This window comes from Artemia franciscana, chromosome 18, assembly GCF_032884065.1.
Source record: "Artemia franciscana chromosome 18, ASM3288406v1, whole genome shotgun sequence".
Classification (NCBI taxonomy): Eukaryota; Metazoa; Arthropoda; class Branchiopoda; order Anostraca; family Artemiidae; genus Artemia; species Artemia franciscana.
Window position 1 is genome coordinate 29,728,696 of NC_088880.1, and position 26,456 is coordinate 29,755,151.

At 36.7% G+C, this 26,456-nt stretch overlaps 1 protein-coding gene across 1 annotated transcript in view; it reads right to left on the reverse strand.

Annotated features, from left to right (window-relative positions):
* Nucleotides 1-942: 942 nt before the first annotated feature.
* Nucleotides 943-26,456, reverse strand: part of LOC136038853 (uncharacterized) — a 32,534-nt gene continuing 7,020 nt past the window's right edge. The window contains exons 2-3 of the mRNA XM_065722299.1: nt 12,637-24,550; nt 943-1,138 (exon numbers count right to left, since the gene is read on the reverse strand). Coding sequence (XP_065578371.1) covers nt 20,493-24,550 — 4,058 coding nt within the window. The 3' untranslated portion in view covers nt 943-1,138; nt 12,637-20,492. The remainder of the gene's footprint in view (nt 1,139-12,636; nt 24,551-26,456) is intronic.

Sequence of the window (26,456 nt, forward strand, 5' to 3'; positions counted from 1 at the left end):
CTCCCACAAAAAAGAGAATTTGGATTAAAATTTTAAACATTAAAGTCAAAACTGTTATCGAGGGTATTTTGATATATACAATTAGTTTAAAAATATCTAAAGCTTATATAGAGCATTTAAGTTTCAGGGCACATTTGTGATTCAGTTGAATATTCATTTCCAAAATATATGTAATCCATTATCAAGAAAGAGCGACTCAGCCCAATAGCAATGGAAATTTAAAAACGGAATTTATTCGTCAAAAGCTACGGGTGTGAGGAAATTTCTCAGCTTTCTTTCCCTTTCTCAGCCTTCGCTCTTTAAAGCCTAGGAACGACGCATCAACGGATGATAGATGGAATTATCTATCAACAAAACAAAGAATGAACTATGCGTTTTTTGGAACACGTATTTCGGAACATTTACTTTGACAGCCATCATTTTTTTTTTTTTAGAGAGAGAGAAAGATGGTTTTATTAATATAATTAAACAAAACAAGCAAATGGCCCGAAGCAAAGCAATTATCTTATGAGCAATAGGTTAGTTCAATAGAGAATGTATAGCATTGGCTATTTCAATTGAATGCTACAAGTTTTTTGTTAGATCTAAGTTTTATTTAAATACTGGGCATATACACAATATATTCTCTTTTTAATTCCCACTGTGTCGAGAATTCAAACTCAAAAATATGGGCAGAATTTCTTTGTTTCAACCCATGATTTGTAATCTGACTTTGTTACTGAATATTGAAAAAGTATTTATATTTAAAAAAACACTTATTGATGGCAGCTTTTACGAAGCATTAAACCAACTTATTTCATTGAACGAATTTACTGTTGTTAAGATGAAAAATATCCCAATTTTGTGCATATAGCTACCTAATTTGATTGTCCCGTTTGAAGGTTTATCTTTAACCTAATGATTCGAAACTAGAATAGAGATTTACACATAATACAAAGGCAAAAAACACCACAGCTTCTTTAACTTATCTTAGGCTGCAGCTAAGCAAAAGACATCATTAAAAATATGCAACTTATAAAATTTCAGAGAATAGTTTGACACTACAATCCTTCAAAACCTTCAGCCATGATTATGCATTATTTCTTCCTTCATTCGTTCTGTCCATTAATCTTCTAGGATCTTTTCGAATCCCAATTTCCTGAAAATAATGTCATTAATTAATTAATTGCTCAATATTAAAAAACACTTTCCCAGAATCAAATTTTCTGGCGACTTGGCATCCACAAATCTTGATTAGCGGTTTAATATTATTCTGATTCTATATTTGGGCTTACATTTAGTATTTTCTCTGCTGCTTACATGAAAACTATTTGAATAATTAAGTTCATTTGAGCCCATGTGAAAAGACTTTCAAGAAAAAATGATTATAATGAAAGTAGAGCGAAAAAAATCAGACGAACAGATCAAATTGCTCCTTAGCCCATGCAAAAAATCTATAAATAGCTCAAACAAGTTAACCACTGAAGTTTTCATATACTTGTACTTAGGCAAAGACAGAACTTAAAAGGAAACCCAAACCCTCTCCCCCAAAATATACATTTTATTTTGCAAAAAGTTTCACAACAAAGACTAACAAAGACAATAAAGACTAAACCGTAAAATTATAATCTAAGTGTTCTCTTTATTGTTTTTTTTTCGACTAAGATGTATTTTTGCTTAAGGGTATATAGACAGAAATTATCATAAAGAAGACTATCGTTTCTATTCCTTTTAAAGTAAAATACAAATAATTTGAAATTTAGGGAAGTATAATCTAGGAGAAGCAGTAAGGACTGTCACATTCTGAGATGATATGTCAGAGTAAAATTAAACACTAACGAATTAACAAAATAAAATGTTTTTTTCTTATAGTCATTTCTTATTATCTTTCTACCGAAGTTCCTTCATCAAAATGTTTAAATACTGTTTCATATATTTCCCTAATATTATACTGATCTGTCTGAGGAGAAGGGGGGGGGGGCAAAAGTACACTGATGTGCCATTGACAGAGAAAGGTAGCGTAACTCAATAACCTTTTTGTAGCCGCTTATCTCTTCTGTAAAATTGGGATTAATCGACTAATCTTTGCTTCACGTTTTCCTACGAAAAAAATTATAACACTATAAGAGTGTGGTTGACTCAACCTGAACCAAAGTGCTATATCTGATTTAATCTTTAAGTACAAAAGAAATCAAACTTAAAGTTTTTTTTTCTTCCCCGGTTCCATCTTAGGTCTAATCAGCCAGTTTCCTTGGCGGTTCCTTGGATCCTAGGCAGTTTCCTTTGGTCTCTTCTAATTGTTATTTACGGTTTTATTTGAGTTGTTATGACATTATCAAGGTTAGATCCCTGCTTAAAGCTTCCCCAAACATAGTGTTTGAAATTATTTTTTTTTCAAATGAAAGCATGAACTAGTCTGATGAAATTTTAAGAGGATAGAATTGTCCATGGGGAATTTTACGGGGGGGGGGGGGGGTTAGTTTACATTAGAGAACTTTTCAAGGACAAGTTTCCCATGAACAAAGTGAATTTTTCATGAAGGGAAAATCAGATTTACCAGAATTATTTAAAAAATAATCAGAAACTCAATAATAGTTTTTTCGACTGAAAGTAAGGAGCATCCCTAAACTGAAAATAGTGGGAAATTAGGCCATATATGAGGGAGTTCATTAGAATAAAAAGCTCTTTCAAAAGGACTAAAAGCACTAGCATAAATAGAAAGGTATCTAGGAGCAATATAAAGAACAAAGTATGACCCCCCCCCTTATATGCGGTATAGTTCCTGTTCGTTTTTACTTTTAATGCTGCTCCTGATTTTCAATTGTTTTTTTTTTATTTACACAAAAAGGAATTGACAGTTCATAGACTAAAAATAGGCACGAACTACAGATTGAATATTTGAATATGGCCATGTATTGTACTTTTTCGACGACCAACTTTCAGAAGTATGGTCAATTATGTGAACAATTTATAGAGCCTTAGCTGGAATAATCATTTTCTCTTACAGCTAGGATTGAAGCTGAATGAGTTCCGTACCTATTTCGTATATTTTGCTCAGAAAAATTCATATTTATAAAAAGCCTCAAAGCTAACATTAAATCTGTTTTGGGGAGAGGGGCACTTCAAAATTTTAATTGCTGTACATGTTAAACAACATTACATATACCTTACAATACATTTAGGCTTTATTGTTTGACGTCATCAAGTCATTTACTCTGACCTACTACACCAAATGATTACACTGTTTTTTTTGGGTCTTTGATAGACAATAACAATAGAAGAAAAAGACGGCTCTTATTGAATCACTATATAATCAATGAAAAAAATTCGTGAATCTAAAAGAAAGACGTTTTTCCTTGGCTCGTAGATGCTTTTGTCAACATTCATTAAATCTACCCGAATCGGGTTCATTTTCTTGTTTTATTTACTATGTTTTATGGCACAGATAAAGGAATAGTATTACAAGTACCTCTTGATGTCATAATTCCTTCATTTTTAAAAAAAATTAGAGCTTATCAACGGCCCCTTTCATAACAGCAATATTATAAAGTTGGTATACATTTCTTGAAGTCAAATTTTTTTGAACATAACATACACGTTTTTTAAACGTTAGTAAATAACTTTATCCCCTGAATTCTCTGACATCTCTTGTCTTCTAATTTTTAGCTAAAGCACCCTTTTAGGAGTGGTACCATGCAGAAGATTTATATATATATATATATATATATATATATATATATATATATATATATATATATATATATTTGTCAATGCTACAAAAAGAGAACGTGGCCTATCTGATGGCAACGTTCACCTCTAACTTCTCAGCAGAAAGCTAGGCAGTTATTTTCATTAATTGGTTTAAAAGTTAGAACATTGGTAACGATCAGATTCTGATTTGAATTTGCCTCTAGGAAAAAACTCCTTGACTTTGTCCCTTCGTGTGTGCAACCGAATTCTTCTTGTTTTTTTTTTTTTTTTTTTTTTTTTTTTTTTTTTTTTTTTTTTTTTTTTTACAGCTTTTGTAGACTCGGGTTTCAAGTGTTTTATGAATTTCCATTTTTTGTTTCGGAACTTGTCTGTATTTCATGATAAAAAATACTGTCGGTACATACCCGTGAAAATTTCATGTCGCAAAGAAAAAACGAAAATTCATTTATTAAGGCAAATGGTGATTTTTAATCTGAAGCAAAACTACACATGATGACCATTTAACAGACAGTTAGGTATAATGTCAATCAAAATTGAATGGTCATAGAATACGAATCAATAAGTTTCATATAATTCGAAACACTAGAACAGTATTAGTATTAAACACAAACTAATCATTTTTTAGCCCTGAAATTAAAAAGTAAAATGCGAATAATATTGAAAAATACTAGCATTCTCCATTGCATCAAACAGTTCGTGGCAACAAGCTGTAAGTACCGGGTGACCCGGATCAAGAGTAATCGAAACCCTAAAACACAAATATTTGATAATAGTACATACTACAAAAGAATCGAACATTCAAGTTGATTTCAAAAATATAGAGCTCATTAAGCTTAATGGTACCCATTAAAAGTTACGAGCCAGTGAAAATATGACCTATGTCTGAAAGAGGATTAAATAAAAAAAACTAGTTTTTTTAACTGAAAGTAAGGAGCGACATTAAAACTTAAAACGAACAGAAATTACTCCGTATATGAAATGGGTTGTCCCCTCCGCAGTCCCTCGCTCTTTACGCTAAAGTTTGACTCTTTGCCACAATTCTATTTTTTAAAACAACTAAAAACTTTAGCGTAAAGAGCGTGGGACTGCGGAGGGGACAACCCATTTCATATACGGAGTAATTTCTGTTCGTTTTAAGTTTTAATGTCGCTCCTTACTTTCAGTTAAAAAAACTAGTTTTTTTTATTTAATTTCTGAACGTTTTTGAATTAATGCATGTTTGATTTTGGCTCTCCGCACATAAATTATTGAAATGAAATTAGTATATTAATTTTTTTTGGCTAAATGGCTTTCTCTTAGTTTTGATCAGACGATTTTGAGAAATAAGGGGTGGGGAAGGAGGCCTAGCTGCCCTCCAATTTTTCGGTTACTTAAAAAGGCTACTAGAACTTTTAATATTCAACGAACGTTTTTATTAGTAAAAAATATACGTAACTTAAGAATTAACTTACGTAACAAACTTTTATATTCTTATATTTTTATTATGTGTGCGAGGGGGTTTTTACCCTCGTTAATACCTCGCTCTTTACACTAAATCGTAAGTTTTGTTCCAATTCTTTAAGAATGACCCCTGAATCAAATAGGCCGTAGAATAAATAGTTGAAATCACTAAAAATATTTTAGCATAAAGAGTGAGGTATTTATCTCCTCCTAAATACCTCGCTCTTTATGCTAAAGTATTTTTAGAACCCTTCATATGCGTAATAATCTCTGTTTGTTTTAAATTTCAATGCTATTCCTTACTTTCATTTGAAAAAACGTTTTCATGTTTATTTTTTCATTGTTTTTTTTTTTTTTATAGTAATGCTAGAAAATCCTGCGCCCTTTTCATTGAATTTTTTTCCCCCATGGCATATTTCTCCAAGAAAGATCCTCCCACATAGCCCCCTCCCTCAACCCTACCCCCAAAACCAAAAAAATCCCCCTGAAAACGTCTGTACACTTCCCAATAACCATTATTATATGTAAACACTGGTTGAAGTTTGTAACTTGCAACCCCTCCCCCAGGGACTATGGGGGAGTAAGTCATCCCCAAAAACATAGTTATTAAGATTTTCGACTATGCTCAACAAAATGGCTATCTCAAAATTTTGATCCGTTGACTTTGGGAAAAAAATGAGCGTGGGAGGGGGCCTAGATGCCCTCCAATTTTTTTGGTCACTTAAAAAGGGCACTAGAACTTTTCATTTCCGTTAGAATGAGCCCTCTTGCGACATTCTAGGACCACTTGGTCGATACGATGACCCCTGGGAAAAAAAAAAAACAAACAAAAAAACAAACAAATAAACACGCACCCGTGATTTGTCTTCTGGCAAAAAATGCAAAATTCCACATTTTTGTAGATAGGAGCTTGAAACTTCTACAGTAGGGTTCTCTGATACGCTGAATCTGATGGTGTCATTTTCGTTAAGATCCTACGACTTTTAGGGGGTGTTTTCCCCTATTTTCCTAAATAAGGCAAATTTTCTCAGGCTCGTAACTTTTGATGGCTAAGACTAAACTTGATGAAACTTATATATTTAAAATCAGCATTAAAATGCAATTCTTTTGATGTAGCTATTTATATCAAAATTAAATTTTTTAGAGTTTTGGTTACTATTGAGCCGGATCGCTCCTTACTACAGTTCGTTACCACGAACTGTTTGAAAAGCAACCAAAACAGGTTATCTAAATGGAAATCACACCATCATATTCTGCACATTAAATAACCCTATTTTCAAGTTTCAAGATCCTATATGCCAAAATGCGGAATTAAAAATTTTTACCACAAACAAAATCACGTATGTGTTTTTTGTGTTTGTTGTTTTTTTTTCCAGGAGTGACCAAATCGGACAAGGTGATCCTATAAGATTAGGAGACGGCTTACATACATTCGGTGCAAAAAGAAAGAACTAAATTATTTTTTGCACAATATACCTTACTTCTCCGCAATGCGGTTTTAAGTTATAAATAAACATGGACTTACCCTTGCGCAAAGAAGAGTACTTTAGAAACTATTTGAAAGGCCATTTTTGAGCACATCTCAACATTTTGACTCTTGACTAGCTAAATTTTGCTTCAAATTTGACATCTCTCAATCCAAAACAGATTCTTTTTCTCAAACAGCCACATTTTCATGAAAAATGAAAAAGATGAGTTTCCTTATAATTTTTTGATACAATAAAATAATATTATTAAGTATTAAGCCTGTGATTTCGTAGTTTCCTCCTATAGAAATTATAAATTTACTTTTATTCTAAGATAAATATTCTATGATGATTGAAACAAGCAAGCATAGCAAAATAAATTATGGCACTGAGATTAGTGTAAGAAGGTGTGCTACATTAATACAGTTCTAAAGTGTCTGGTAATGGTCTGTCTTTCTCGTTCAAACAGTAAATTTGGAATAAATCAATGTATTATGCTCTTGTGTCAGTTGCGGTTTTGGCCTAGCGGTTCCTTGAACCCTTCTTGAAATAATATTATTGAATTATAATCAAGTAGGTGTGGGCAAGTCTTGTGGGTGCAAACAATTTGTGCATAGAGCAGAAAACACTTCCTTGGCCCATTAGCGCTATCGACCAACGTAATCGAAGGAAGCTCGACCAAGGAGTTATCCGACTGCTCCAAGTGTGGTATTTTTATTGTGTTTGAGAAAGTTTTGTGGGTGCAAAAATTGGTGCATAGAGCAGAAAACACTTCCTTGGCCAATTAGCGCTATCGACCAACGTAATCGAAGGCAGCTCGCCCAAGGAGTTATCCGACTGCTCCAAGTGTGGTATTTTTATTGTGTTTGAGAAAGTTTTGTGGGTGCAAACAATTGGTGCATAGAGCAGAAAACACTTCCTTGGCCCATTAGCGCTATCGACCAACGTAATCGAAGGCAGCTCGCCCAAGGAGTTATCCGACTGCTCCAAGTGTGGTATTTTTATTGTGTTTGAGAAAGTTTTGTGGGTGCAAACAATTGGTGCATAGAGCAGAAAACACTTCCTTGGCCCATTAGCGCTATCGACCAACGTAATCGAAGGCAGCTCGCCCAAGGAGTTATCCGACTGCTCCAAGTGTGGTATTTTTATTGTGTTTGAGAAAGTTTTGTGGGTGCAAACAATTGGTGCATAGAGCAGAAAACACTTCCTTGGCCCATTAGCGCTATCGACCAACGTAATCGAAGGCAGCTCGCCCAAGGAGTTATCCAACTGCTCCAAGTGTGGTATTTTTATTGTGTTTGAGAAAGTTTTGTGGGTACAAGTAATTGGTGCATAGAGCAGAAAACACTTCCTTGGCCCATTAGCGCTATCGACCAACGTAATCGAAGGCAGCTCGCCCAAGGAGTTATCCGACTGCTCCATGTGTGGTATTTTTATTGTGTTTGAGAAAGTTTTGTGGGTGCAAACAATTGGTGCATAGAGCAGAAAACACTTCCTTGGCCCATTAGCGCTATCGACCAACGTAATCGAAGGCAGCTCGCCCAAGGAGTTATCCGACTGCTCCAAGTGTGGTATTTTTATTGTGTTTGAGAAAGTTTTGTGGGTGCAAACAATTGGTGCATAGAGCAGAAAACACTTCCTTGGCCCATTAGCGCTATCGACCAACGTAATCGAAGGCAGCTCGCCCAAGGAGTTATCCAACTGCTCCAAGTGTGGTATTTTTATTGTGTTTGAGAAAGTTTTGTGGGTACAAGTAATTGGTGCATAGAGCAGAAAACACTTCCTTGGCCCATTAGCGCTATCGACCAACGTAATCGAAGGCAGCTCGCCCAAGGAGTTATCCGACTGCTCCAAGTGTGGTATTTTTATTGTGTTTGAGAAAGTTTTGTGGGTGCAAACAATTGGTGCATAGAGCAGAAAACACTTCCTTGGCCCATTAGCGCTATCGACCAACGTAATCGAAGGCAGCTCGCCCAAGGAGTTATCCGACTGCTCCAAGTGTGGTATTTTTATTGTGTTTGAGAAAGTTTTGTGGGTGCAAACAATTGGTGCATAGAGCAGAAAACACTTCCTTGGCCCATTAGCGCTATCGACCAACGTAATCGAAGGCAGCTCGCCCAAGGAGTTATCCGACTGCTCCAAGTGTGGTATTTTTATTGTGTTTGAGAAAGTTTTGTGGGTGCAAACAATTGGTGCATAGAGCAGAAAACACTTCCTTGGCCCATTAGCGCTATCGACCAACGTAATCGAAGGCAGCTCGCCCAAGGAGTTATCCGACTGCTCCAAGTGTGGTATTTTTATTGTGTTTGAGAATGCAAAAATTGGTGCATAGAGCAGAAAACACTTCCTTGGCCCATTAGCGCTATCGACCAACGTAATCGAAGGCAGCTCGCCCAAGGAGTTATCCGACTGCTCCAAGTGTGGTATTTTTATTGTGTTTGAGAAAGTTTTGTGGGTGCAAACAATTGGTGCATAGAGCAGAAAACACTTCCTTGGCCCATTAGCGCTATCGACCAACGTAATCGAAGGCAGCTCGCCCAAGGAGTTATCCGACTGCTCCAAGTGTGGTATTTTTACTGTGTTTGAGAAAGTTTTGTGGGTGCAAACAATTGGTGCATAGAGCAGAAAACACTTCCTTGGCCCATTAGCGCTATCGACCAACGTAATCGAAGGCAGCTCGCCCAAGGAGTTATCCGACTGCTCCAAGTGTGGTATTTTTATTGTGTTTGAGAAAGTTTTGTGGGTGCAAAAATTGGTGCATAGAGCAGAAAACACTTCCTTGGCCCATTAGCGCTATCGACCAACGTAATCGAAGGCAGCTCGCCCAAGGAGTTATCCGACTGCTCCAAGTGTGGTATTTTTATTGTGTTTGAGAAAGTTTTGTGGGTGCAAACAATTGGTGCATAGAGCAGAAAACACTTCCTTGGCCCATTAGCGCTATCGACCAACGTAATCGAAGGCAGCTCGCCCAAGGAGTTATCCAACTGCTCCAAGTGTGGTATTTTTATTGTGTTTGAGAAAGTTTTGTGGGTGCAAACAATTGGTGCATAGAGCAGAAAACACTTCCTTGGCCCATTAGCGCTATCGACCAACGTAATCGAAGGCAGCTCGCCCAAGGAGTTATCCGACTGCTCCAAGTGTGGTATTTTTATTGTGTTTGAGAAAGTTTTGTGGGTGCAAACAATTGGTGCATAGAGCAGAAAACACTTCCTTGGCCCATTAGCGCTATCGACCAACGTAATCGAAGGCAGCTCGCCCAAGGAGTTATCCGACTGCTCCAAGTGTGGTATTTTTATTGTGTTTGAGAAAGTTTTGTGGGTGCAAACAATTGGTGCATAGAGCAGAAAACACTTCCTTGGCCCATTAGCGCTATCGACCAACGTAATCGAAGGCAGCTCGCCCAAGGAGTTATCCAACTGCTCCAAGTGTGGTATTTTTATTGTGTTTGAGAAAGTTTTGTGGGTACAAATAATTGGTGCATAGAGCAGAAAACACTTCCTTGGCCCATTAGCGCTATCGACCAACGTAATCGAAGGCAGCTCGCCCAAGGAGTTATCCGACTGCTCCAAGAGTGGTATTTTTATTGTGTTTGAGAAAGTTTTGTGGGTGCAAACAATTGGTGCATAGAGCAGAAAACACTTCCTTGGCCCATTAGCGCTATCGACCAACGTAATCGAAGGCAGCTCGCCCAAGGAGTTATCCGACTGCTCCAAGTGTGGTATTTTTATTGTGTTTGAGAAAGTTTTGTGGGTGCAAACAATTGGTGCATAGAGCAGAAAACACTTCCTTGGCCCATTAGCGCTATCGACCAACGTAATCGAAGGCAGCTCGCCCAAGGAGTTATCCGACTGCTCCAAGTGTGGTATTTTTATTGTGTTTGAGAATTCAAAAATTGGTGCATAGAGCAGAAAACACTTCCTTGGCCCATTAGCGCTATCGACCAACGTAATCGAAGGCAGCTCGACCAAGGAGTTATCCGACTGCTCCAAGTGTGGTATTTTTATTGTGTTTGAGAAAGTTTTGTGGGTGCAAACAATTGGTGCATAGAGCAGAAAACATTTCCTTGGCCCATTAGCGCTATCGACCAACGTAATCGAAGGCAGCTCGCCCAAGGAGTTATCCGACTGCTCCAAGTGTGGTATTTTTATTGTGTTTGAGAAAGTTTTGTGGGTGCAATCAATTTTTGCTGCTGCAAGTTTATTGCTTATTATGCAATTTTTGCAAGGGGTTATCCGACTGCTCCGAGTGAGGTTGCTAATAGTTTAAAGTTAAAATTGAACCACTAATTCATCCAAAGCAATTCAGCAGTATGTCATGGGGATCTACAACAACATGCCTGATTTGTATGCATGATCTTATCCTCGAACATTTGATTCACAGTATAGGTAAAATACAGTTGTAAAATGTTTCTCTGAACATTACACACATTTCACAGGACGAAATTTAGGAAGTTTTCCAACACGTCAGAGCCATGCTCTAATTTGCTACTTGGTTTTCTATCGGAAACCTATGTCGTTGCACATGCACAAATTCAGGTTTATGAAGTGTGTGTGGTAAGAAAGTAGAGCTTATGAACGGCTCCTTTCATAACAGCAATATTATAAAGTTGGTATACATTTCTTAAAGTCAAATTTTTTTGAACATAATTACACGTTTGAACATAATTACGAACATATTAACACGTTTTTTAACCGTTAGTAAATAACTTTATCCCCTGGGTTCTGTGACATGTCTTGCCTTCTAATTTTTAGCTAAAGCACCCTTTTAGGAGTGGTACCAAGCAGTAGATTTATATATATATATATATATATATATATATATATATATATATATATATATATATATATATATATATATATATATATATATATATATATATATATATATATATATATATATATATATATATATATATGTCAGTGCTACAAAAAGAGGACGTGGCCTATCTGATGGCAACGTTCACCACTAACTTCTCAGCAGAAAGCTAGGCAGTTATTTTCACTAATTGGTTTAAAAGTTAGAACATGGTAACGATCAGATTCTGATTTGAATTTGCCTCTAGGAAAAAACTACTTGACTTTGTCTCATCGTGTGTGCAACCGAATTCTTCTAGTATTTTTTTTCTTTTTAACAGCTTTTGTAGACTCGGGTTTCAAGTGTTTTATAAATTTCTATTTTTTGTTTCGGAACGTGTCTGTATTTCATGATAAAAAATACTGTCGGTACATACCCGTGAAAATTTCATGTCGCAAAGATAAAACGAAAATTCATTTATTAAGGCAAATGTTGATTTTTAATCTGAAGCAAAACTACACATGATGACCATTTAACAGAGAGTTAGGTATAATGTAAATCAAAATTGAATGGTCATAGAATAAGAATCAATAAGTGTCATATAATTCGAAACACTAGAACAGTATTAGTATTAAACACAAACTAAGCATTTTTTAGCCCTTAAAATAAAAAGTAAAATGCGAATAATATTGAAAAATACTAGCATTCTCCATTGCATAAAACAGTTCGTGGCAAGAAGCTGTAAGTACGGGGTGATCCGGCTTAAGAGTAATCGAAACCCTAAAACACCAAGATTTGATAATAGTACATACTAGAAAAGAATCGAACATTCAAGTAGATTTCAAAAATATACAGCTCATTAAGCTTAATGGTACCCATTAAAAGTTACGAGCCAGTGAAAATATGACCTATGTCTGAAAGAGGGAAAGCAACCAAAACAAGTGATCTAAATGGAAATCACACCATCATATTCAGCACATCAAATAACCCTATTTTCAAGTTTCAAGGTCCTATATACCAAAATGCGGAATTTAAAATTTTTACCACAAACAAAATCACGTATGTGTTTCTTGTGTTTGTTGTTTTTTTTTTCCAGGAGTGACCAAATCGGACAAGGTGATCCTATAAGATTAGGAGACGGCTTACATACATTCAGTGCAAAAAGAAAGACCAAAATTATTTTTTTGCACAATATACCTTACTTCTCCGAAAATCGGTTTTAAATTATAAATAAACATGGACTTACACTTCCGCAAAGTAGAGCACTTTAGAAACTCCATTTGAAAGGCCATTTTTTGAGCACATCTCAACATTTTGACTCTTGACTAGCTAAATTTTGCTTCAAATTTGACATCTCTCAATCCAAAACAAGTTCTTTTTCTCAAACAGCCACATTTTCATGAAAAATAAAAAAGATGAGATACCTTATAATTTTTTGATACGATAAAATAATATTATTAAGTATTAAGCCTGAGATTTCGTAGTTTCCTCCTATAGAAATTATAAATTTTACTTTTGAAATATTCTACGATAATTGAAACAAGCAAGCATGGCAAAATAAAACATGGCACTGAGATTAGTGTAAGAAGGTATGCTACATTAATCGAGTTCTAAAGTGTCTGGTAATGGTCTGTCTTTCTCGTTCAAACAGTAAATTTGGAATAAATCAATGTATTATGCTCTTGTGTCAGTTGCGGTTTTGGCCTAGCGGTCCCTTGAACCCTTCTTGAAATAATATTAATGAATTATAATCAAGTAGGTGTGGGCATCTAGCCATGGCTAATTGAAGAAAAAGCTAAGACAAATAGTCCGATAAAGTGAGGGGTAAATCTAACATGAGCCCTTACTAGGATTGTATAAAAATGATGTCAGTTCATTTGTTTTAGTTAGAAATGGGCTAAAATTTACCGGCAACTGCATATTCATAAATTTCATTTGTGGGTTTGGTCAATCTGTCAGATGAACCTGTTGGCTAGACAATATTTTTGGCACTCGGGTCGGTTGCAGCTCGACCAAGGGGTTATCCGACTGCTCCGAGTGTGGTATTTTTATTGTGTTTGAGAAAGTCTTATGGGTGCAAACAATTTCTGCTTAGAGCAGAAAAGACTCGTCGTTTGCCAATTAGTGCCACTCGACCAACCTCGTCTAAGGCAGCTCGACCAAGGGGTTATCCGACTACTCCGAGTGTGGTATTTTTATTGTGTTTGAGAAAGAACAACCAACTTTTGCTGCTGCAAGTTTATTGCTTATTATGCAATTTTTGCAAGGGGTTATCCCACTGCTCCGAGTGTGGTTGCTAATAGTTTAAAGTTAAAATTGAACCACTAATTCATCCAAAGCAGTTCAGCAGTATGTCATGGGGATCTACAACAACATATCTGATTTGTATGCATGATCTTATCCTCGAACATGTGGAACGCAGTATAGGTAAAATACAGTTGTAAAATGTTTCTCTAAACATTACACACATTTCACAGGACGAAATTTGGGAAGTTTTCCAACACGTCAGAGCCATGCTTTAATTTGCTACTTGGTTTTCTATCGGAAACCTATGTCGTTGCACATGCACAAATTCAGGTTTATGAAGTGTGTGTGGTTTTCGATGTGTGTCAAAAATCTTTAATGGAGAATAGAACTTTTTGCTACTATATATTACCTCTACTGTGCTGTGAAAAAACAAGGTATATTATTCATATAACAGATTCAGCGTGCTTAGCCAGAGTGGAGTTCGATATCAATAAAAGTACAAAATTCGTAACTAGTGGAAACCCATTTGCAATTAGTATAGAAAAAAAGAGCTTTGGTCGATAATAATTATCTAAGAAATTAATTCTTACTTTGATTATTTTCTTAGCATAAAATTCATATTGAACATCACCCTGTTATCACTTCCCCGCCACGTTGAGGCGACGCTGAAAGTACTTTTGATTTCATTTGTTTTGCTAAGTATATACGTGTTATTAACAAAATACACATTACATAGCAAAACATCCAAATCAAAAGCACAAGGGAAGGCCCACCACCAGAACTAGCAAGAAAACTCTAAGCAGTAAACTCTAAGCAATAAAACTGTAATCAAACTGTAAGCAATGAAAATAAGAATAATTGGCCTTTGAAATTCAGCCTAGGCATTCCTTTTGAATTATGTGTAAAAGAAATAAGTTTCGTCAACTTTTTTTGGGTTGTTTCTGTGGTTAATTTTCACAAAATACACATTACATAGCAAAACATCCAAATCAAAAGAACAAGGGAAGGCCCACAACCAGAATTAGCAAGAAAACTCTAAGCAGTAAACTCTAAGCAATAAAACTGTCTTTTTTGGGTTGTTTCTGTGGTTAATTTTCACAAAATACACATTACATAGCAAAACATCCAAATCAAAAGCACAAGGGAAGGCCCACAACCAGAACTAGCAAGAAAACTCTAAGCAGTAAACTCTAAGCAATAAAACTGTCTTTTTTTGGGTTGTTTCTGTGGTTAATTTTCACAAAATACACATTACATAGCAAAACATCCAAATCAAAAGCACAAGGGAAGGCCCACAACCAGAACTAGCAAGAAAACTCTAAGCAGTAAACTCTAAGCAATAAAACTGTCTTTTTTGGGTTGTTTCTGTGGTTAATTTTCACAAAATACACATTACATAGCAAAACATCCAATCAAAAGCACAAGGGAAGGCCCACAACCAGAACTAGCAAGAAAACTCTAAGCAGTAAACTCTAAACAATAAAACTGTAATCAAACTGTAAGCAATAAAAATAAGAATAATTGGCCTTTGAAATTCAGCCTAGGCATCCCTTTTGAATTATGTGTAAAAGAAATAAGTTTCATCAACTTTTTTTGGGTTGTTTCTGTGGTTAATTTTCAGTCTATCACTGCTTTGGAAAAAAAGGAAGACAAATGAAGAATTAAAAATTCACAGTACTTGAAAAAACTGAGTCAACAGTGCTAAACTAGTTGAAAAAAAATGAAGGACATCAATTTCGACAATATTCTAAAACTAATCTTGAAAGCTCTACTAAAATCAAATCTTCTATTTTTTGGATTCGTTAGTAATGAATCATAATTGCAACTTAACATAATTTCTACTCTTTGATTCTGTTTAATAATTTTTACTTCTTATTTCAGTACCCTTCCGTTTGGAAAAAATATATGATAATATTTGTAAAAATATCTTAACTACTGGAATAAAAATACTACAATATGTACGAATATAATGTATTCTTTGTGCAAAAAATTTATTCTTTGACTGATTTAGTTTTTATTTCCCCTGCATGTTTTACAACATTCATCTCGCCTCGTTCACTTCCCAGAATGTGAGTAAATTTATAATGCAGCGAATACTGTCATAAAAACGGTAAAACCTACAACGAATAAAGACAAACTGAAAAATGTAAAGCCAAAAAATTAAAATTTTCTATTAGAAAGAATCCGGAAACTACATATTAAACAAGAGCTAAGAGCTCATATGGCACTTGTGACGAGGCGAGAAGAGCTAAGAGCCAAGAGATCATATGGTATGAGCTCTAACAAAATTCTATGAATCAATAGATTGATTTAAAACGGAAAATAAGAGGCCTAATGCCGGTCAAGATTTAAAATAAGAGCTCCGAGTCATAAAGTCCTTCTAAATATCAAAATTCATTAAGATCCGATCACCCACTCGTAAGTTATAAATACCTATTTTTTTCTAATTTTTCCTCTCCCTTTTGCCCCCCAGATGGTCGAATCTGGGAAAACGACTTTATCAAGTCAAATTGTGCAGCTCCCTGACACGCCTACCAATTTTCATCGCCCTAGCACGTCCAGAAGCACCGAACTCACCAAATCACTGAACCCCTCCCCCGACTCCCCCAAAGAGAGCGAATCCAGTACGATTCTGTCAATCACGTATCAAGGACATTTGTTTATTCTATCCACCAAGCTTCATCCCGATTCCTACACTCCAAGTGTTTTTCCAAGATTTCCCCCTCCAAATCCCCACAATGTCAAAAGATCTGGTCGGGATTTGAAATAAGAGCTCTGAGACATGAATTCCTTCTAAAAATCAAATTTCATTACGATCCGATCATCTATTCGTAAGATATAAATACTCCAATTTTCATGTTTTCCAAGAATTCCGGTTCCCCCCTCCAACTCCCCCGATTATCACAGGATCTGGTCGGAATTTGAACTTAGAACTTCAAAGCACAAGATCCTTCTAAATATCAAATTTCATTAAGATCTGGTCACCCTTTCGTAAGTTACAAATACCTCTATTTTCAAATTACCCCCCCCCCCCAATTCCACCAAAGAGAGCAGATCCGGTCCAGTTATGTCAGTCACGTATCTTAGACAGGTTTCTATTCTTCCCATCCAGTTTCATCCTGATCTTACCGCTTTAAGCATTTTCTAATATTTCCGGTCCCCAAAACTGCCCCCCCCCCCAATTACGCTTGATCCGGTTGAGATTTAAAATAAGATATCGGAGTTACGAGGTCCTTCTAAATATGAAGTTTCATGAAGATCCGATCACTCCTTCGTAAGTTAAAAATACGTCATTTTTCTTATTTTTCAGAATAACCCCCCCCCCCCGCACTTTAGCAGATCCGTTCCAATTATGGAAATCACGTATGCAAGACTTCTGCTTATTTTTCCAACCAAGTTTCATCCCAATCCCTCCAATCTAAGCGTTTCCCATCATTTTAGGTCTCCTCACCCCAAACTTCCCCCAATGTCACCAGATCCGGTCAGGATTTAAAATAAGAGCTTTGAGACACGATATCCTTCTAAACATCAAATTTCATTAAGATCCAATAACCCGCTCATAAGTTAAAAATACTTCATTTTTCTATTTTTTCCGAATTAACCGGCCCCTACTCCCCCCCCAGATGGTCAAATCGGGAAAATGACTATTTATAATTTAATCTGGTCCGGTCCCTGATACGCTTGCCAAATTTCATCGTCCTAGCCTACCTGGAAGTGCCTAAAGTAGCAAAACCGGGACCGACAGACCGACAGACCGACAGAATTGGCGACTGCTATATGTCACTTGGTTAATACCAAGTGCCATAAAAAGTTGTTAAGTACCATGCAAAGAAGAAAAATTGGGTGGTGGTGAGAGAAAAAGAGATATTATTTCAACTCATGGCAACGTTGAGATTATTTATATAAAAATGAATTTAGTTGCTTTAGCAGTTGATTTCAGTCTTTTATTATAACCCAATCACCTAAGATACACAATAAGCAAAGCAAAGGACATGGGGTAGCATTAACACTTGCAAGGGGAAAGCACATGCGGAGGAGGCGCGTAGTACTACATCTTCTCGACAAAGCTGTCTATAGGGGGATTGGCAAAGTCTGGTCTAAATCACTCATAAATTTATCTTTCTGATGGGTTTCTCAGTTCTGACGTAGCATGTTTCATCACCTCTCGCGGTAAAACTTTCAGTCACTGCGTTATAACATGGGCATGTTTTTTTGGAGTGCAAGGTTCAGGAGTATATGAGGAGTGACGTGTTGGTGTTATGGCAGGAGTCGAAGCACTTGGTTTTGAGGCAGAGGTGGCCCCATCCTGGGCAATTCGTTCCCCCTTTCCACAGTTCTTTTTCCCAATGAGCACAGCCCTTTTGATTTTACTTCAGGTAGTTATAGGTAGATCAGGTTACATCAGGTAGAGATAGGGCGGGGATTTATGAATCCAGTTTCTTCTTAGCAAGGACCCGGTCATTCTTCTTACAAAGCATGATCTTGGATTATCACTAAATTGCATGAAGATGATGATAATGAGGATGATTTTGATGGTGATTATGATAATGATGATGATAATGATTCTGATGATCCTCGCTTCTTTGCCCGCCATCCTCACGTGAGCGTTTTTGACGTTTGAGTATCCCAATAGGTATTTTTTATTTGAGCTGTGAGAACATACTGTTTTATTGTTAAAACGTTGTAGTCCAAGATAATTCATGCCACTGGGTCACACAATGGCTGGCAGACAGCACCCTTTGGCATAAACTATATTTCCCAAGGCATTTCAACTTAATCATCTTAATCCATCTGACAGATTTAAGGTCTTCCAGACCTGGAGTGACTGGATCGAGGGAGCATTAACAGTTGAATATTTCAGTTGATTCCAACGGTTTATGACTTCTTGTACAGAATGTTTAGCGAGTTTCTGATCGGTAGCTTGACTGATAGTTTCTTAGTGTCCTCTTGTGTTGTGCTACTTGTACTGAGATTGCCGCCAAAGATTGCTGACTTTTTGTTCTGCAGCTTGTAAGTAAGCATCATATCGCTGCGATCGTGTCTGTAAACTAGAGTGGGTAGTTTGAGGTATTTGAGGCGGTCCTCATTTGAGGTCGATACTAGACTTCGTATGCATTTTTTTTTGCTCGTCTCGTACGATTTCGATGAGCCTCACATCTTGCCGACAAAAAGGAACAGCAAGACACATACCAAAATCGAGATGGGGTCTGACGATAGCCTTAAAAATTTTTATAAATATAGATAACTGTCTGCTGTTGATAGTTCATTTTAGCAGTTCAAGACTGGAGCTTGAACGGGAAACAACATTCTGGACATGGCTGTGAAATTTGTTAATCATGAATGATGACACCAAGATCCCTTTCTTCTGCTCTATTCTCTAGTTGCTCTCTTACTTTGGTAGTGGGGCTGTAGATCGTGTAGTTCACCATTGGGTTATTGGGTCCAAGGTGTAATACACAGCACTTTCCTACATTAGATTGGAGAAGCCAGTCTTTTGTCTAAACTTGTAGCTCATCTATGTCGCGCTGGATGCTCTGAGGGCATGCAATACCAAAGAGTTTGGAATCATCAGCAAACAAGTGCATGCCATTGTCAATATGGTTAAATACATCATTGATGTAAATGAAAAAGATTGTTGGGACCCAGTACAGCTCCCTGTGGTACTCCGCTCAATACTTCGGTCTCGTCAAAGTAGATTGGCTGGCCATCTGTAGCAAATAAGTGAACTTTCTGCTTGCGATTTGTAAGGAATATCATCAGCCAGTCTACAACAGCCCGATTAATACCGATAGCGTATATTTCAGAGTGCAGCCGACTGTGAGGAACCTTGTCAAAGGCCCAAGCAAAGTCCAGCAGGAGCAGGTCAACTGGATGGCTGTGGTCAATTAGGTCTGTGATTTTCTCGTATGATTCCAAGAGGTTTGTTTCAATTGATTTCAACTTCTGGGAAAGTACATTTTTCCACCATGTTTTTCTCAAGGTTATCATTACACTCTTTGTCTTCATCTATCCTTTCGGTGATATCACGTTTAAGCTGCTCTTCCGCTCCTTTTACTATGTCCGTGATAGCCGAAGTACTTGGGACATTGGATGTTATAAGGCTCGAAATTTCTACTAATGAAGGGGGATCTGCTGATGTTCCAGATAGCTTGCAAAGCGGACAGTACCTCTGCATATTTCCTATGGTTGACATCTTTGTAAAGAGTTCATACTCTGGGATGGATTTGTTTATGCACTCTATACACTAACCATTTTTCACATCCATCGCGTAATACAGCCTTAGATTCTGGCTTAAGACCTTGTTAGCAGGCTCCGCAGAAATCTAGAAATTTTTTGGACTGGATAATTTCCGTTAGCGGTCTCGTTTAGGACCCATGTTTGTTCGCACATATTTTCGGATTCATGCACTTGTCGGTATTTTCTTTATTTCTTATTCTGTGGTTGCGTAAAAAGAATCGCAGCGGGAATGAAAACGCAGCACGAATGAAAACGCAGGGTGAATGAAAACGCAGCGCAAAATTAAGAATTAATCGCCGTCTTTGAATGGTTACTGGATTGGACCTGTGGGAAGTGCAGATACCCGAATCGCCTATCCCCAGCAGTTTAAGGACAGATGTCCCGCCGGTACCACTACGGCCCTTCATGTTCGTTATTGCTCTCTTCTGCACAGGTTTCTCCAAATGAAGAAGATGAACGACTCAGTTTACGTAATCTGTGGACGTTCAGTAGCGCTCTTTCGTAGTTTAGTTTGTTTTTGTCAGCTTTGTTGGTGTTTCAAAGAGATAAAATTTTGGAAGAATTAGTTTAGTTCTGTTGTTGTTTCTTGTTAGCTCAGATCTTGTTGTCTAGTTCTCCTCAGACACAGCAGAGTTGACAGAAGTTCCTGCTGGATTTTTCTTCGCAATCACTACAGGCAACTGCTTTACAGTTTTTACATATGAGCTGCATGTTCTCCGGTATCTGTTCTCGACAGTTATAACAACTGACCATTCTGTTCTTTATTAAAAGAGATTCAAGTACCTGGACAGCCAATTCGTTTCTATATTTATTCATTAGTTCCACAGTTTTCATATTTGCCATTTCAGTATCATCGTTATATAAGTCTATGACTTTCTGATTGGATACTGTGGATCTTCCCTTTGACCGCTTATACTTAGAAGGTGATGGAAGATCAACTGACAGTGTATTTCCCAAATAGGTTATCCCATTTGCGTAGTCTTGGGCATATTTGACAACGAAAAGCCCGCAGCTTGACGAATCTACTTGTGGAGCAATTCGACATGAACCAAGTTCAAGTTCTATGTAGCGTTTATCAACCCCATCCATGAGATATTTTAGGTTGGAAAGAACTTGCCTCCCTTGAGTACGGTTTAATGGCTTCAAACTATCAAGAAGATAGAAAGTTCTCCTGGAGAAATCACATATTCCCAAAATGAAATGATTCTTGCGCTCCCTATCTGATATATCACGCATATTGACACACAATGGAACAAAGAGAACACTGCAATCCTGTGAAACATCACTAAATCTTTCTCTGGGCGTTTCTGGGTACGACTTTAAAGCATCAATATTTGTCAAATTGAAAGTAGAATAAATATCGATGGTTCTTGCTGACACACAGCTAGAAGTAACCAGATTCACGAGGTAGGACACCATTTCAGTTTTGAGCCAAGTCTCAGGCCTCAGCAGTGATTCGATGTCTTCAAAGAAAAACGTAAACACGTCTGTGTCCCTTAAGGGAAAATTAGTAGCTCTCCACCAGACTAGTTTCGCTGCGTTTTCTACGACAGCAGAATTGGTAGATTCGACCACTATTCCGAAAAGCCTTTTTAAAAGGCTGATCACTTCTTTTGCCTCATCATACAAATCATTTATGGGACCTGTAAACGCATAACCATGACAAATTGATGAAGGAATTGAAGACGGGGTAGCTTCAAAACGAATATTCCGTCTCCTTGCCATTTTTCTGGGTTTCACCGGTTGAGTTGGGCAATGCTTCCTTTTTTTTACAATCTTCACAAACTGTATATCTTCTGTATGCTTTGCAACTTTTGAATTATGGTCCCCGTCAGAGCTTCTCGATTGGTACTCGGAAGTCTTTTTAAGTGAAGCTACTTCATTATCACTATCAGAAGTAAACGACAAATTATGGGCTGCTACAGAATCTGCTGCAGGTTTAATATTGTAACAGTCCTGAATGGTTAATGAGCTTTTTATTCCAGGCCTCACATACCTTTTAGATCTTACTTTGACGTTCTTGAGAGTTTTCAGCTGTATAGTGGATTTTTCGGCTACTAGATCATGTCCTCGAGATCTTAAAACTGCTAGTTTGCAAGGGCATGCAGAAAGTCCAAAATCACAAGAACAATCATAAGCTTCAACCAAGCTCTTCCTCTTAGTACCCTTTGTAACAATTTTATTTCCTCTAACAGTGATTGTTTCTGTGCGTGGTGTCACAACATTAACCTTCTTTCTAGTCAGATTTGAAACAAGATACACTTGATTTTCGTTGCAAAATGTAACATGTCCCTTTCTCCATAGTGCTTCTGCTATGTCAACTATACCACTTAGCTGGTGGTCTTCTTTTGTCGAATTTTTTTCGCAAAAGGAATCTGATCCATCTACTTCTTGGACCATACGCAGAAACATTTCCTTCCTGGATTCAACTGGATCTTCCTCCTTCTTTATATGAACTATATATTCCTTATGTGCCTTCTCAAGGAGTCTATAATCTCCTATTCCCTTGTATCCACGAGATATGTGTGTATAATATTCATCGTCTAAACAAAGGAGGCCCAAGATACATCTGTCCATTGGTACGTCTCGCTGTTGTTGTATAACTCTTTTCATCACAGCGTTGAATGACTCTGCGGTATTGTTGGTTATCCCAGAGACTGGATTAAAATCAGGGATTTGGGAAACGATGAAGGCACAGTCATACTTCAACATATCAGGTTCCAAATTAACTTGAAAATACTTAAGTGCAGGGATGGACCATTTCACGAGCCTTTCAGTTCTTATCTGGTTGTACTCATCTATATTTTTTGATCTTAGCAACTGAAGAATATCGTCTTGAACTACCTTGATGTCTCCTTTAGGTGCACCCATTTTTTGAAGTGCATATTTAGCATTGATCCGGAAGTGTAGCCAGCAATGAGCAGGTTGAATAAGAGGAAATATTTTATTTCTCGCAACCTCTATACCCTTTTCTCTATCACTCACAAAAGCATTTCGGGGTGAATTGATGCTTGGTGCTTTCTTCATAAGAACCATAAACAGCTCTTCGTGCGAATCAGCTGATCTATTTGTGTGAAGTAAAAATGCAATTGGAATGATAGGTGTTGTTCCTTTATGGTCGAAGTCAGGATGTCGGAATGTCAGTGCTGAAACCCAGTAATTTCCAATGTTATATTTTGTATCATAATAGAACACTATGGGAATACCGTGTTTTACGAAATATATAACTTCTAAGATTGCAAACTCTGATACACAGGTGACAGCTGCTTCTCCTTGCCCAAAAAATTTTTCTGTCACAACAAAATCAGTTTCTATCATAAGATATCGAATCATGTTACATGTGTCTTTGGATATCATGCTTTTTCTGGCCAAAGAAAAGGTGTCGTTTACCTGCCTCTGGCTTCTTGGAACATTTGTCTGCAGCTCATTCACTGTCTTACTAAACTCCCCATGAAAATGTTCTCGGGGCGTCAATATTGTGGTCTTTGCTATAGTTTTTGCTCTTATTAATACAGATTTCTCAGAAGGCACAAAAGGGGTGGTTTTTACTCCTTCTTTCTTTTTATGGTTTCCATGGGGGTCACAAATTGATTTTATGTCACAAGTACCAACATAATGAATAACCGTATATAGGCAGTGCTCAAATGGACAGGTGAATACACATGGCTCATATCGAAAGATATATCTCTTCAAATCGACCGTCTTGCCTTCAATCAGCCGTTGATTAACTCTCTTTCTGAAGTTTGGATGAACAGAGGGTACAGTTACCGAGTGTCCCCCACTAGTACTGCTATAACGGTAACCATCGGCCTTGTAGTCTTGTATGCGTTCAATACTATCTGAATATACTAAAAAAATACTACCTGCAGCAGGATAGGACGAAACAGTGTTTTTGCACAGTTTAAACCATGATATACCAGTTTCGTGAGCGGTCTTCAAGATTATGGCAGCCTCAGTAGATGAAAGTGCCGATTTCTTGGTTTCGTAAACATTTAGATCCACTGGATTACAAAGTGATGCGCCACGTGTTTCCTGAATAACACTTGGTCGATCCTTTTGAAAATTTTGTACTTGTTGTGGGGTCATTTTATCATCGTTTTCATTATAGATGTCATTAACCTGGAACTCATTTTCTTCTTCCAGCTCAAAATATTCCAGCATACTCTCTTGGAGGTCAACCTTCTGAATAACACTTGGTCGATCCTTTTGAAAATTTTGTACTTGTTGTGGGGTCATTTTATCATCGTTTTCATTATAGATGTCATTAACCTGGAACTCATTTTCTTCTTCCAGCTCAAAATATTCCAGCATACTCTCTTGGAGGTCAACCTTTTCCATATCCTTGCACTCCTTAATTTCCATGCACTCTTTGAACTTCATGCCCTGCTTATCATTTTCAAAATTCCCTTCGATATCAATCTTTTCTAACACCTTTGCTTCAAAGTGCGTTTGGAAACCATCATCGTTGATTTTATTTCCCTGTTGTCCACCTTCTTCCGTGGATTTGCAAATAGTACTTAACCTTTCGTACTCATATTCTCTCGAATACTCCTGGTTACTTCTTTGAACCTTTATTTTTTCTTGTATTTCTTTGTATTTGTTAATGAACTTTTTGCCACGAGAGCCTCTTTTCTTCATTTTTTTACCCATCATCGAAAGAGAACTTATAAGTGAAACTAAAAAGAAAGATATTTGATTGTGTCGAAAACTATATTCACAATTCTTTTAAAGGGGATCCAAAGTTAAAAGAGTAAACCATTACTGGAAATTACTTGGATGTCAAATCCACCTAAGAAAAGGGGGCTAAAACTGCTTCTCTTTCAATGGCTTACTAAAATCTCCTTACATATATCTCACAGCTTACCAATAGGACTTAATCTATGTAAATTTGAATTCGTAAAACAATCGTCAAGTGCTATAAGGCACCTAAAAGCTCACGTATGATACGTGCAAAAATTGTCCGAAAACAAGTTCATATTGTTAGGTTCTTATAAGTCATACTTCGGGTATCGAAGATATAAATCAAAAACATTGAGCGTAAAAGTCAAAAGCCCGTTGTGTCATTTGTATTTTACTGAATACGAAATATGTTTCAAGAGTTTTTTATATTTACAGCATTTAAAATAAAAATTACACTGAAATAAAAACTGAAATCACTGAGCTTCCCGGAATTAATGTTCATTATTTTTAATAGTTTCTCCCAGTTATGCTGATTATTATAGAGATTTTATTTTTATTTGTCGTTGATGTTTTGTAAAACAGAAAACTTTGACCAATGTGTACATACAGTAATGGTTAAATGTGAAGTGTACGGACGTTTTCAGGGGTTTTTTGGTTGGGGGGGGGGGGGTTGAAGGGAGAGGGCTATATGGGAGGACCTTTCCTTGGAGGAATACGTCATGGGGGAAGAGAAATTCAATAAAGGGGGCGCAGGATTTCTTAGCATTATTAAAAAAAAAATGAAAAAATAAATATGAAACAGTTTTTCAACTGAAAGTAAAGAGCAGTATTAAAACTTAAAACGATCAGAGATTATTACGCATATGAGGAATTTTTCTCCTAAATACCTCGCTCTTTACGCCTAAGTATTTTTAGCAGTTTCAACCATTTATTCTTCGGCCTTTCTGATTCAGGGATCATTCTTAAAGAATTAGGACAAAATTTAAGCTTGAAGAGTGAAATTTAAGCTAAATTTTAAATTAAAATTTAATTGAAGTGTCAAGAGCGAGATATTAACAAGGGGACAAACCCCCTCCTATACATAATAAAAATATAAGAATATAGAAGCTTGTTACGTAAGTTAATTCTCAAGTTACGTAAACTTTTTACTAATTAAATATGTTCGCTAAAAATTAAGTTCTAGTTGCCTTTTTAAGAAACTGAAAATTGGCGGGCAACTAGGGGTCCTCCCCCACCCCTTTTTCTTATCAAAATCGTCTGATAAAAACTAAGAGACATCCATTGACACAAAAAAAGAATTAATACGCAAAATTTAATTTCTATGATTTATGTGCGGAGAGCCAAAATCAAACATTAATTCAAAAATGTTCATAAATTAAATAAAAAAAGAACTAGGTTTTTTAACTGAAAGTAAGGAGCGACATTAAGACTTAAAACGAACAGAAATTATCCCGTATATGAAAGAGGCTGTTCCGTTCTCAACACCCCGCTCTTTACGCTAAAGTTTTTACTGTTTAATAAAGTAGAATTGAGAGAAAGATTCAAACTATAGCGTAAAGATCGGGGTGTTGAGAAGGGAACAGCCCCTTTCATGTGCGGAGCAATTTCTGTTCGTTTTAAATTTTAATGTCGCTAAATTTTAATGTTTTACTTTCATTTAAAAAAAACTAGTTTTTTTTATTTATTAGTTCTCAATAAAATGGGAAGGACATAACAGGCTTTAGACTTTTACAGTACTGGAAAAGAGAAAGGGACATTAGCCCAACTCTTATTGGTAGTAATTTTTGTTGACCATACACAAATATGCCAAACTACGCACATACTATTTTTCAAGATACTTGCAAATTGAATACTTGAATACTTGCAAATTCACCCAGAGTAAATTTCCTCCGAAAAGTTCAA